At 35.8% G+C, this 14,975-nt stretch overlaps 1 protein-coding gene across 2 annotated transcripts in view; it reads left to right on the forward strand.

The window, feature by feature from the left end:
* Positions 1 to 14,975, forward strand: part of LOC111147563 (SPT3 homolog, SAGA and STAGA complex component) — a 517,332-nt gene that overhangs the window by 366,805 nt on the left and 135,552 nt on the right. For both annotated transcript variants that reach the window (XM_022503666.1, XM_022503665.1), the window contains exon 6: positions 7,016 to 7,155. In XM_022503666.1, the coding sequence (XP_022359374.1) occupies positions 7,016 to 7,155 (140 nt within the window). The remainder of the gene's footprint in view (positions 1 to 7,015; positions 7,156 to 14,975) is intronic.

Genomic DNA, 14,975 nt, shown 5'->3' on the forward strand with positions numbered 1-14,975 from the left:
AGAACACAAGAAGCTCAGAGTGGTGAGAGTAGTATTCAGTTGTGCTAGCAATATCATATCTGTCTGATGCCCTCTCCTCCTTATTTATTTCAGATCTCATCTCTTTAATTTCATTTAAATTTTCTAGTTTTTTGTATCACATAAAGTTTTAAAATAGTTGATTTAACTTAATAAGATAAAGTACTCCGGTAAAATGTATCTAATACTGAGGTGGGACTTTGAGAATGGCCATATAAGGATAGACTTTTTTCCCAGTAAAACACATTTTACTGGTGAAAGCTTTAAAAAGTAATGGCATGAAGTCTCTGTAAGTTGTTATTAAGGGTATACAGCAAATGGAGAGGTACATATTTAAGGAAATCCAAATCTCATTAAGAACAGTGAGAGTATGTTTTATTTGAGCCATGACCTGCTCCCATTACCCCTCCTCTTTCCTCCTGGAACCTCAGCTCAGTATGGTAGAAGCATTACTCTGAGCAAGTGTTTCCAAGAACACTGGACACATGATTCTTTCAGCTACCAGTGGAAGACAACAGTTTCCCCCCTAGGAGGTTGGCATCTCTCATCTCCTCTGGCTCCATGTTGCAGAATCTCTATTCCATGCAGGCACAGTTAAAAGGACCAGAGTTGGGGCGCCTGGGTGGCTCAGTGGATTAAGCCTCTGCCTTCAGCTCAGGTCGTGATCTCAGGATCCTGGGATCGAGCCCCGCATTGGGCTCTCTGCTGGGCGGGGAGCCTGCCTCCTCCTCTCTCTCTGCCTGCCTCTCTGCCTACTTTGATCTCTTTCTCTCTCCTTCTGTCAAATAAATAAATAAAATCTTTTAAAAAAAAAAAAAAAAAAAAAGGACCAGAGTTTCCACCCATTCTCTCTTCATAGGAAAGCTCTACCCCAGACATGACAGGCTAAGAGTACTGGGCCCTGATTGCCCCAACGTAGCTTGAAGTAAAGCTCCACACCAGAAGGGAGAAGCCTAGAAGACAGTGGCCTACCATCCCTGCCTAGCTCTCCACTTATAGATCTAGGAATCTTTCTAGTAAAAGCCAGTACAGTGATACAGAGGTTCAGCCCAGAAGGAGAGACAGGCTTTGATAAGAGAGAGCTTCTCTATGAGGACTGACATTTTAGAACAGAGCATGTGGAAGTTCATACCTAAGGGTGCTATAAAAAAACTATGGAAATCCTGATTGTGAGTAATTAAGGGGAAGCTGGAAGCTACGTGATACTAGTGACAACAAATAAAACAGGATGTCAGCTAAAGGTTTGACAGAGGAAACAAATGGAAGAGACAGCTAAGAAGAATCTTTCTGAGGTCAGAGAAAAATGTAAAGGCTGGTAATATCTGGACTCTGCAAAGGGGCCTGACGTCATTCAGACCAATCTGTGGAATATGCCCAAGAGTATTATCAAAAACAATAGAGCAATCAGCCAGAAGTCAGTGGAAGCTAACAGCTGTGTGTGATACCCATGTGGAATCAAACCAGCCCGAAACTTAATGGAGAGATCAGGAAAAATGATAGCCAAAGAGAAACTGACTAATACCACAATATCCCTGGTAACTGAGGTGACCAATTGCATGCTCACAGTTGTGCTCTCGGGGGAACCACTTCAGAGGCCACGTGCTATGAGGTAAAAAGATTTTATTGAACCAGTCTATCCAAATCACTAAACAAATAAACAACCAAACAAGCAAACAATGACAACAGGCCCCAGGAAGAAAAGGGAATTATTATTTAGAGTTGCTACAAGATAAAATACCCATTTTCACCAATGATAACTACCAAATACGAGACAAGCAAAAAAAAGAAAAAAAAATATCTGATCCATTTAAAATGAACAAAAAGCAGACAACACAAACTGCCTTTGAGGGGACCCAGATGTTGGACTTACCACACAAAAACTTCACAGTAGCAATCATAAATGTGTTCAAAGAATAAAGGAAACCATTTTTAAGGAACAAAAGGAAGGTATGATTACAATGTCTCACAAGATAGAAAATATCAATTAAAAGATATTAAGGATTAAGAGAAATTAAGAAATTGTTCTGATGAGCACTGTGTATTGTGTGGAAGTGTTGAATCACTATATTGTATACCTGACACTAATATTATACTGAATGTTAGCTAACTAAAATTTAATAAATAATACAATAAGACTTTTAAAAAGTTTAATAACTTTTAAAAACTTTAAAAAAGAATAAAATATAGAGACAAATCAAAAAAGAAACAGTTGAGAATTCTGGGGTTGGAATGCACAATGACTAAGATGAAAAATTCAGTAAAGAGTCTCAGTAGTACCTTTGAAGTGAGAAGAAAGAATCTGAACTTGAATACAGATTGTTAAAGATTATGCCATCTGAAAAACAGAAAAACAGAATGAAGAAAAATTAACAGAGCAATCTGAGGCATCATGATATGAACCAACATATACATAATGGGACTACCAGAAGGAAAGAAAATGATACAAAGGAGCAGAAAAAATCTTCAAAGAGATAATGATTGAAACTTCTCTGCTTTGATCAAAATCATTACATCCAAGCAGGTCAGCCAGCTCCAATTAGGATAATCACATAGAGATCCATATTCACACATGTTCTTCTAGAAATGTAAGAAGACTCAGACAAAGAGATAATCACAAAAGCCGCAAGAGAAATGCACCTCTTCACATCCAGTCAAGCTCCAGCAATATTAACAGCTGATTTCTCATTAACAACATAGATTAAAAAAACAATATATATTTATGTATATATGTATGTCAGAATAGCCATAGAATGACATATTCAAATTGCTTAAAAAACAAAAACAAACAAAAAAAAAACCTGTTAACCAAGAAACATATCTAGCAAAACTATCTTTTAAAAGTGAAGACAAAATGAAATATATTCCCACGTAAATAAAAACTGGGTGAATTTCTTGGTAGCAAATCCATATTAAAAAATATGAAAGTGGGGCACCTGAGTGGCTCAGTTGTTAAGCATCTGCTTTCAGCTCAGGTCATGGTCCCAGAGTCCTGGGACCGAGCCCCACACTGGGCTCCTAGCTCAGCAGGAAACCTGCTTCTCCTTCTCCCACTCCCCCAATTTGTGTTCCCTCTCTTGCTTTAACTCTCTCTGTCAATAAATAAAATGAAATCTTACCAAAAAAAATAGGAAAGTTAGTTCTTATGGCTCAAGTAAGTGGCACCAGACAATAATTTCATTCCATACACACACACACACATACATACAGACACACAAAAGTACCTGTAAAGGTAATTATGTAAGTAAAATAGACAATATAATTGCATCTTTTTCCCTTTCTTCTCTTAAGTGATTTAAAAAACAATGTATGAAACAATATAATAATTGTAATGTTAAGTCTATAACATGTAGATATACACATGTAGATACATGTAGTTATATATTACAATATATTTGACAGTAACAACATAAGTTAGGTGGGTGGTAACAAAGCTGTGTTGGAGGAAGGAGTGACACAAGATGGCTTCTCCAATTACAGAAAGAAATGAAAAGAAACAAACGGTAAATACAATAGTTAATATAACCAGTTCTATAAATACCTGCTTTTTATCCTATGAAAACACAAACTACTGAGACTGAATCAAGAAGAAATAGAAAACGTGTGTAGACCTATGGCAAGTAAATTCTTTGAATTAATAATTTTAATACTTCCCCAAAGAAAAACCCAGGGCTAAATGACCTCATGATGGATTCTACCACTTGTTTAAAGCACAATTAACACCAATCTTTTCCCAGCTCATTTTACAAGGCCAGTATTATGCTGATATGAAAACCAGACAAAGACAAAAAGAAAACTAAAGACTAATACATTGCTTTTCTGTATTCCTGATGCTGTACTTTCCATCTCCGTGACTTACTTGTTTTGTAACTGGAAGTTTCTCTTATGCTCCTTTATGTATTTCACCAGTTTCCTCACCCCACCTCCCCTTTGGCAACCATCTATTTGTTCTCTGAATTTAAGAGTCTGTTTTTTCATTTGTCCTTTTTTTTCTTTGGTTGTTTCTTAAATTCTACATATGAGTGAAATCATGAGATATGTGCCTTTCTCTTTCTGAAGTACTTCAGTTAGCATTATACCCTCTGAGTCCATACATTTTGTTGCAAATGGCAAGATCTTGTTTTTCGTGTGTGTGGCTAAGTAATATTCCATTGTGTTTGTGTGTGTGTGTGTGTGTGTGTGTGTGTGTGTGTGTGTGTGTGCATCTTCTTTATCCATTCATCTATTGACGGACACTTTGGTTGTTTCCATAATTTGGTTATTATAAATAATGCTGTAAAAAACATATAGGTGCGTTTATCATTTTGAATTAGTGTGGTTTTTTTTTTCCCTTTGGGTAAATACCCAGTAGTGGAATTACTGGATCATATGATAATTCTACTTTCACTTTTTTGAGGAACCTCCGTACCTTCTTCCATACTGGCTGTACCAGTTTCCATTCCTACCAACAATGCACAAGGGTTTGTTTTTTGTTTTTTGTTTTTTTTCTCCACATCTCACCAATCTCACCAAAACTTGTTACTTCTCGCCTTTTTTAAATCCAGCCATTCTCACAGGTGTAAGGTGATATCTCATTGTGGTTTTGTTTTGCATTTTCCTGATTTGTGATGTTGAGCATCATTTCACATGTCTGTTGGCCATCTGTATATCTTCTTTGAAAAATATCTATTCAAGTCCTCTGGCCATTTTTTTTTTAATTTTTTTTTTTTTTTTTTTTTTTGGGGGGGGACTGTTTTATTTTATTTTATTTTAACATTTTTTTAATTTATTTTCAGCATAACAGTATTCATTGTTTTTGTACCACACCCAGTGCTCAATGCAGTCCGTGCCCTCTCTAATACCCACCACCTGGTTCCCCCAACCTCCCACCCCCCCACCTCTTCAAACCCTTCAGATTGTTTTTCAGAGTCCATAGGCTCTCATTGTTCACCTCCCCTTCCAATTTCCCCCAACTGCCTTCTCCTAACTCCCCATGTCCTCCATGCTATTTGTTATGCTCCACAAATAAGTGAAACCATATGATAATTGACTCTCTCTGCTTGACTTATTTCACTCAGCATAATCTCTTCCAGTCCCGTCCATGTTGCTACAAAAGTTGGGTATTCATCCTTTCTGATGGAGGCATAATACTCCATAGTGTATATGGACCACATCTTCCTTATCCATTCGTCCGTTGAAGGGCATCTTGGTTCTTTCCACTGTTTGGCAACTGTGGCCATTGCTGCTATAAACATTGGGGTACAGATGGCCCTTCTTTTCACTATATCTGTATCTGGCCATTTTTGATAGATTATTTGGGAGTTTTTGTTATTGAATTGTGTAAGTTCTTCGTATATTTTAGATATTAAGCTCTTAGCAGATATATCATTTACAAATATCTTTTGCCATTCAGGAGGATGCTATAACATCTTTTTTAATATAGATGTGAAAATCCCTATCAGAATATTCAGTAAACCAAATCCAGCAACATCTAAAAAGGATTATATACCATGACCAAATGGGGTTTATCCCACAAATGGAAGATTGGTTTAAATTTAGAAAATACTTCATATAATACATCATAAAGGTCATAAATCACATGATCATCTCAATAAATGTAGAAAAATTATTTGAAAAAAAAATTCAAAAGTCTTTCATGAGAGGAACACTCAAAAAACCGAGACGGGAACTTTCTCAGCTTGATAAAGGTCATTGCTATGAATGGAATGTTTGTATCCTCCCAGAATTGGTATTTTGCAGCCCAATCCCCAAGGTGATGGTATTTTGAGGTAGAGCCTTTGGAAAGCAATTAAGTCATGAGGGAGGGGCCTTCATGTATGGGATTTGTGCCCTTCTAAGAAGAGATACAGGAGAGTTTGCTTTTGCTCTCTGCCATATGAGGATAGGAGAAGACAGTCCATCTGCAAACCAGGAAGCAGGCTTTCATCAGACACCAAGTGTGCCAGCATCTAATCTTGAATTTTCCAGCCCCTAAAATTGTGAGAAATAAGTATTTGTTTTAAGCCATCCCATCTGTGATATATTTAAATATTTATTATTGTCTGTGCTATAAATAGACCAGGACAGCCATCTATGGAAAACCCATAGTTCATATCATACTTAATGGTGAAAAATTGGATGCTTTCACCCTAAGATATTTGGGTTTTCTTTACCTGGTATCTGTACATGTATTTTATCACTTTAAAAAAATAATTTAGTTCTTTCTCCCTAATCCACACTGATATTAATGCATTAAACTATTAATCGCCTATTATAATATTACACTCCTTCTTGATCTTTTGCAATAATTTTTTAAAGTTATGTTTTGCTTCTAGATATGTATGGTAGTTTTACCTCTTAAGAGAAAAAGTGTAAGATCTTGTCCCTTTATGCTTCAAATACATTGCCACAATAAAATACATAATATTCTCTCCTTTTAATTTCAGATCTCAGTCTTGATGTTTTTTATTTAAGTGTTTTTATTTATTTTCTGAATTAGGCTTGCTATAGTGGATTCTTTTTCTTTTCTTTTTTCTTGTTTTTTATTATGTTACATTAGTCACCATACAGTACGTCATTAGTTTTTGATGTAGTGTTCCAAGAGTCATTGTTTGCGTATAACACCCAGTGCTCCATGCAATCCATGCCCTCCTTAAGAGCAGAGATGCCCTTCAACAGAAAAATGGATAAAGAAGATGTGGTCCATATATACAGGATTCTTTTTCTAAATATGCGAGGACTCTTTTTTTTTTTCCCTAAGGAATTTTAACAGTCCCTTTGCAGTTACTGTGTTGATTGACAATTTGGTGTTTTATTGTCTCAACTTTACTCATGACATGAGTAAATGATTTAATTCTGCATGGCTTGTGCCTTTGTTTCGGATGCAAAGATTCTCCCTTTAAAGACTATTTTGAGAGAACTCCCAATTCTGAATTTCACATGTAGTATTCGATACATGTAGTGATTAGTGTTGATGTAAACCTGTTAAGCACATTTTGTTCCTTCCCTTATGTTCATGAAGACAAACTGAGTGGCAGCAATAATACGAACAAAAGACAGAAGATCGCCCAAGACTTTCTCAACTCTATTGACCAAACAGGAGAACTCCTGGCAATGTTTGAAGATGATGAGATCGATGAAGTTAAGCAAGAAAGAATGGAGGTACGGTACACTCTTCTCCTTCTTATGTAATAGAATACCTACTGCAGTGCTTATGCTATGTGGTTCTATTTTTATGTTCTTTAATTGTTATCTGAATTGCCCAGAACAGTGTTTGCATGTCTGAAGGTGCCCGGAGTCGCCCTGTACGGGTGTCCAGTTCTGCCTTCAGCCAAGACTTTGGGAGACAACGTCAGTGTTCTGTTTCTCTCTTTCCTCTTCTAAATACAAGTAGATTTCCCTAAGCTTCCTGCTAGGCCTAACTTTTACTGATACTATTTTATTCCAAACTTATTTTTTGTTCCAAATCATCCATATATCTTTGTGGGCAAAGGTAATTTCCCCACTTTTGTGTTGGCATGTGGCATGAAGAACTATCTTTCAGGCTCTGAATGGACTAACTAGCTGAGGTAGTATCCAGGGCAAGTATGTGCTTTCCAACCCCATAACACAAAGTTAGTGCCATGTGTTTGGGTTCCCTGGACATGTTTTCACAATACATGTGAAAATTGTGTGCTTTCTGTTTGCCTAAGCTATCTATTCATAAAATTACTGTTTCCTTAAATACTTATTCAGAAATAAAAATGACTGATTTTATTTGAGTGCCTTCCAAAATACAAAGCATTATTCTTATCGCCCTTATTATAATACTTTTACAGTTTAAAAAAAAAAATCTCCATTTTCCCCTTCTCTTTAAATTGGGCAAGAGAGGTAATTCCAGAACTCCAAAAGACCATGCTAATAATCTCTATGCATGCTAAAAATATAATTATTTCATGTTAAATTCTGGAGGAAGTCCAATAGACATGCATGCTTTGTAAACTTTAACAACCTTCTTTAAAGAATTAGTATGCTTAGATCATGAACTGTGATCTAAAGGCAATGGTCTCTTTAGGTATCAATTACCTTAAAAATGTGTGGTTATCTTGGTTTGGGGCAACTGCAAATGGTTTTAGTTGAACTTCGCCGTGGGCCAAAATCATGCTAAGTTGTCCAAAGCAGATGATAAACATATATTTCTGATGTCATTATGGCCTAAACAGGATATGATCGTTTAGTGGCATGGTTTCACTTATGATGCATTATACAGAGAGCAAATATTGTTTATGCTTTTTTAAAAAAAAACATTTTTATATTAAACTAATGGGCATTAAGAAAGATTCATTAAGGAAGGACTATACGTGAAACATTAATGAAATAGAACAAATAGCTTTTCAATTTTGATGGGAAAATCTCTGTCAACCAAGCCCGCTGCCTGGAAGGGCATTCCACAATCAGGAAGAAGAGAAGAAATGGAGCATGCTGTAGCACTAAGCTAATAATAACAGGCTACCGTAGGCTTGGAAAATTGATGAGTCAGGAAGGTACAAGTTAAAGTCAATAAAGTATCCAGAAAGGCAGGAGAGGAAAAGCATGGGAACTGATGCAGGTTATATACCTCCTCCCTGCAGTTATATATTACACAGTGGTAACCAGGATAATAAAATAGCAATAGTTGGTGAAAATGGTTACAACGCAGTCAGCTTCATCTATGTAATAAAAATCAGATTGGCAGGTCTTTAAGCTTTATATCATAACTAAAATCTTCTCCAAGCAAGAGAACAGAGAGCAGTTTTGAGATTCTACTCATCCAAATAACAGAGTTTAACTGAATAAAAAGTGCTGAACTTAGACGTAACTGTAGACAGTAGAAAGCGGGACTGTTAAGAGCATCGGCCTTGCCTGCTTCTAATTTGACAGGTTATAGTTTCAAGCGTAAACCACAACGGCAGCAGTCCATATGAAACCACTTTGGACTCGCAGACTGCAATCTCTGCTTTTCAAGTGCAGGGGGGTAATCAGTCCTGGCATCACTCCGTGATTTCATTTTTCTCTAAGCATCACTTACTGTTGCAGAAATTTTGTTTGCTACCTCCTTCCCAAGAATGTATGAAAATGGTATAGGCCTACCAACAAAGCTTATTATTGTTTTGCTTTCTTTCTTTTTTTCTTAAATGTGATTTAGAAGAGAAAAAAATGTTATAGACATAAAAACCCACTTGGGATCCTAGCTTTTTCTCAAAACGTAGAGCAAGCATACAAGAAAAAATGAGTTCTTTCCTGTTGTTTTTAGGTGATTTCTGTGTGTTCCTGGCTTTTTTTTTTTTTTTTTTTGAGCTCATTTACTTCATCACTATTAAAGTTTATATGACTTGAAATATAAAAAGTCTAGATTTTTACTTCCATTTCTACTTGCCTGTCATTCATCATGACAGTTAACTAACTGTTACCCTATTTAGTTTTTCTCCAGCACCAAATTTTTAACACTTGGGTATATATGTATTGTAGAGATCTATGATCCATTGCCTCTGAAGATCCTTACAAATTATCAAATAAAGATTAAAATAATGTTCAAAATTACCTTTGATGGTTAGAAAAGAGCAGATTTGGTAAACATAATAAAAAACATTTGAATGTTCACAACTCCTCTGAGTTCCTCCACTTAACCCCCACCCCAGAATGACCCAGGTGTGTTTTACTGTTAATCCTGTTTCTTACATTCTAATTTTTTGAGCATCAATCAATTAAATGTGACTGTGTCAACCAAAGGCCAAGAGGGTGGCACAAAAACTGCAAATAGCTTTGGTTTTTTTGTTTTTTAAAAGATTTTATTTGTTTACTTAAGAGAGAGAGCATGAGCAGGGGCAGAAGCAGAGGGAGAGGGAGAAGCAGACTCATCACTGAGCACAGAGCCCAAAGTGGGGCTTGATCCCAGGACCCTGAGGTTATGACCTGAGCCAAAGTCAGACACTTACCCTACTGAGCCACCCAGGTGCCCCATCTTTGGGTTTTCTTAACAGAGTGACTATGGTCACTCACAGCTCTACTGTGAAGGAACCTGAGAAGCTCAAGTTTATCATCAATCAAGTAAAATACCTAGTCTAATAATGATGAGGGGGATGTAAAGAATAAATGTGCAAAAAGTTGGGTGAACTCTACCTTCTGACTAATCCTCAAACTGAGGATTAAACTTTCTTGTTTAAAAGTAAACAAGAAAGCAAAGATTAGAGCCTACCAGAGAGACAAGCCTTTAAATAAAATAGGGTGCTAAGGGGCGCCTGGGTGGCTCAGTGGGTTAAAGTCTCTGCCTTCGGCTCGGGTCATGATCCCAGGGTCCTGGGATCGAGCCCCACATCAGGCTGTTTGCCCAGCAGGGAGCCTGCTTCCTTTCCTCTCTCTCTGCCTGCCTCTCTGCCTACTGGTGATCTCTGTCTGTCAAATAAATAAATAAAATCTTTAAAAAAAAAATAGGGTGCTAAAACCTGAAAGGACTGATACTGTAATCTAGAAATAAAGCAGAGTAGAATACATAAAGTTTAAGATCTCTTAAAAATATTTGTAATTGGCTTAAAATTGAATAACATTCTAGGTGGCCATCTGAATTTAACTTAAAGTGATTGGCCATAGATTTAAAACACAAAGTTTCTCATAAAAGCTGAATGATTGGAGAAATCAGGTTCACATTCAGTTGTGCCCCGAGCATAATGAGGTTATGATCCCTAGGGAAGTTGAAACTCAGTGTTATTGTTTGTGGAGCTAAGTATACTGGAAAACTCACTGAAGAAGCCAGAGATGTGGATTGCTGTAGACATTCTCCATCTTCTCATTTTGAAGTCTGTTCTTTCTACCATTCCCCTTCTCTATTATTATTATTTTTTAATTATAATAGTAAAATAAAATGCCTATAAGACTAAGTTTTCAAAAATATCTTAGATAAGATTCATCATAAAAGGGGGTGCCTGGGTGGCTCAGTGGGTTAAAGCCTCTGCCTTCAGCTTAGGTCATGATCCCAGGGTTCTGGGATCGAGCCCCATATCAGGCTCTCTGCTCAGCCGGGAGTCTGCTTCCTCCTCTCTCCTCTCTCTGCCTCCTCTCTCTGCCTGCTTCTCTGCCTACTTGTGATCTCTGTCTGTCAAATAAATAAGTAAAATCTTTAAAAAAAAAAAAAAAAGATTCATCATAAAAGAAAAAAGGCTAACCCTAGTGAGATAAATGTTTACAAATATGAAAAAAAATAAAAACATTGAGTTTAAAAATGAGGCCCAGAGAAAATTTTAAAATTTAAGTGTACATGAGATTAAGAAATGCAGAGTTTATATACTGGAAAGATATAGTTTATGTACGTACATACAGATGGTATATATAGAAATGCATATATCTTTACATGCATACTGTTATGCCTATATATGTATATTCTGTAAGAATAGAAATATAATTATAGTAGATTTTTTTTTCATGTAAAAGTAAAAGAACAATCAGAGGTATATCCGACAAACTCAGATGCTAATAAGAGCAATTACTATTCCAGAATAAAGAATATTAGAGGGGAAAAGCGTTAAAAGACAACAATGTCAGTAATTTTATGTTACTAAGTGATGCTGCCTGTGGTGAAGAGAGTAAGTACAAATGTTAATCATCAAATTCCAGAGAAGTGAAATACACAAACTAAAAGCTTCCAGTAATGGGGAGATGTCAGAGAAATCCATTTGCTGAGCCTGAGACACACTATTCTCAGTCCTTAGCAGATTGACTTGAGGGAAAAATTTTTAATAATAAAAATTTAAGTTTATCTGTAGATGTATATAAACATTTTTAAACAAGCAGCAGTTTTAAAATCTTATTCAGCTAACTCTAAGGATTCCACAGTACTCTTTAGGGAAGGTGAGGAGAAGTTTGTTAAGTCTCTAGCCTCCCTTCTCCGCCCACACTTCCCTCAGTCAGAAGAACTTCTCTGACTTAGTGGATCTGTATATCATCAGTAAAGAAGGGGTTTCATTATTTTTTTTTCATCAAAAATCATTATAAAACGTCACCGGAGTCTTTCTGTCTCTCAAAGTCAACAGATTTCAAAAACGTACAAATCGATAGAGCCTATTACCTTACCAGAGCAAAAAAAGAAAACCTACAAGTAGTAAGAAAAGTTAAACATAAAAAACCCTAATTGACTGAAAATTTAAAAAGAAGAAACCCAACAACTAATGGACCCACAACAGATTAAAAATTACTACCATTGACTCTTTGGGTAATAAGAGCACTAAGAATAGTCCACATAACAATTACAAAATTCAGACAAAACTTTACTTGAAACACAGGCAACTTTTAGCTTTTAAGCCTTTGTTAAATTAGGAAAAATGAAAATAAATGATTCAACTAAGATTAGAGATTTTACATTAAGGGGCTCATGGGTGGCTCAGTCAGTTACATGTCCAACTCTTGATTTCAGCTCAGATCATGATCTCAGGGTCATGAAATTGAGCCCCGCATGGAGCTCCATGCTGAGTATAGAGTCTGCTTAAGATTTTCTCTCTCCCTCTCCCTTTGCCCTTACCCCACCACTCCTAAACACGCATTCTCTCTCTCTTTCTTAAAAAAAAAAAAAAAGTGCTCACTTCAGCAGTACATATAATAAAAAGAAAAAAATTTTACATCGAAAAGAGAAAACAGGAAAAATGAAAATACAAAAATAAACACATAAACTTAGAAAACAAATAATTACATTTACCAATCTAAGCACTCTTTGCAAAAATAAGAACAAAATGGTGGAAATGAATCTGTAAGAAGTCTCAATAAGTAAAATGAAAAGATAGCTGCTAAAATTAGCAAGGCATGGGGATCTAGCCATAGACTGGAGAAATCAATTCACATAACTCTGTTACTAACATATTTGAAAAGCCTGATGGAATGAGTATCTTCCTAAGAAAACATAAATGATTAGTTTTACTCAACAGATTGTAGAAAACTTGGATAGATCAGTAAACTTGGAAGACATGCTAAATGTTTTTAAAGAATTATGTCCTCAAAAGTCAATGAATCCAAAATGGCTTATGGAAAAGCTCTTTCAAACATTCATAAAACAGTTCATTACCATTGCTATATAAGCTATGTCAGAGTAAAGAAAGTAAGGAAAACTCATTAAATTTTACAAAGTATCATAATATAATCTCATTTATGAAAATGGATGCAGCGGTGCCTTAGTGACTCAGTTGTTAAGTCCAGTCATTAAGTCCCAGGGTCCTGGGATCAAGCCCCATGTCAGGCTCCCTGCTCAGCAGGAAGCCTGTTTCTCCCTCTACCACTCCCCCTGCTTGTGTTCCCTTTCTCACTGTCTCTCTCTCTCTCTGTCAAATAAATAAATAAAATCTTCAAAGAAAGGAAGAAAGGAATGAAAGAAATGGATGCAGGAATCTTATAATATTAGCAATTTTTATTAGCAGTATATATAATAAGAAATGTGCCATGACCGAATAAGATTTTTTTCATGAATTCAAGCATGCTTAATATTGGAAAATACATTAATGTTATATACCCAATAACTAAGTCAGAGGAAAGCAACCATATAGGTTAGAAGGTATTAGACAGGAGCGTGTGGGTGGCTCAGTAGGTTAAGTGTCTACCTTTGGCTCAAGTCATGATCTCAGAGTCCTGGGATCGAGCCACACATCAGGCTCCCTGCTCAGTGGGGAGCCTTCCTCTGCTTCTCCCTCTCCCTCTGCCCCTCCACCTACTTGTGCTCTGTTTTTCTGTCTCTATCAAATAAATAAATAAAATCTTAAAATTAAGTTTTAAAAAGACATTGGACAAAATTAACTTCCTATTCTTTTTAGAAATTCTCAGTGAACTAGAAATAAAAAAGTACCTCCGTATCAATGTAAAGACTACCTCACTCCACTGAACAGACCATTATAGTTTGAAAAATATAAACAGAGATCCATTAAATTCTAAAATGCCCATACTATCGTTTTTACTTGCCAGAGTTCAGAAAACATTAGCCAGTGCAATAAAAGGCATAGCTATTGGTAAGAGACAAAATTTATCATTATGTATAGATAATATAATTTTTATTAGTAGTCCTTGAGAATCAATACAAAAGCTATTAGAACCAGTTACTGCCTTCATTAAATCATATAGATACTTTAAAAGTCAGTAGTTTCCCCCATACTTCAATAAGATTTGATAAAAATTAGAAAGACAATCTCAATCAAAATAACACAAAGATGAAGTTTATTTGGAGGGGAATTTCATATTAACAAGAAATGTAAGAGAATATGAAAGTAATATTTAATAATGTATTGAAATATGAGGAGTGCGTAAGTGAAGAAATACTGTGTTCTAGATACAAAGATGGAATATTATAAATGTATCCATTGTACCCAAATTAGTTTATTAGCTTAATGTAACCTCAACAAAAATCTGAGCAGAATTTTTCAAAACTCTCAAATGATATTAAGGGTTATTTTAAGTGATTAAAAAAAAGATAAGCAAAGAAATTTTCTTTAAAGAAATGTAGAGGGCTGGGGCACCTAGGTGCCTCGGTTGGTTAAGCGTCTGCCTTTGGCTCAGGTCATGATCTCAGGGTCCTGGGATCAAGTCCCACATGGGCTCCCTGCTCAGTGGGAAGTCTGCTTCTCCCTTTCTCTCTCTCTCTCTCAAATAAATAAATAAAATGTCAAAAAAAAAAAAAAAAAGAGTATAGGGCAGAGTTCAGTTTATCCTACCAGATATAACATTTCATAAAACTACTGTCATCAAAATAGTGTGGTCCTGGTGTAAAAATCCAATAAGCATACCAACAAAGAGAATACGTGACATAAGTGTAGAGAGCATAATTTAGTGATGATAAAGTAACTTTAGAAATTAATGGGAGAAAGACGCCAAACAGTTGGATAACATTTGGGAAAAAAAATAGATAATTCCTAACCTTATACTTACATCAGAATAAATTCAGGTGGGTTGAAACAATAGGTATGAAAAGTAAAGCCATTTTAAAAAAATAGAAATAGACA

The sequence above is a fragment of the Enhydra lutris genome, unplaced genomic scaffold (genome assembly GCF_002288905.1).
Source record: "Enhydra lutris kenyoni isolate GAN:26980312 unplaced genomic scaffold, ASM228890v2 scaffoldscaffold17, whole genome shotgun sequence".
NCBI lineage: Eukaryota > Metazoa > Chordata > Mammalia > Carnivora > Mustelidae > Enhydra > Enhydra lutris.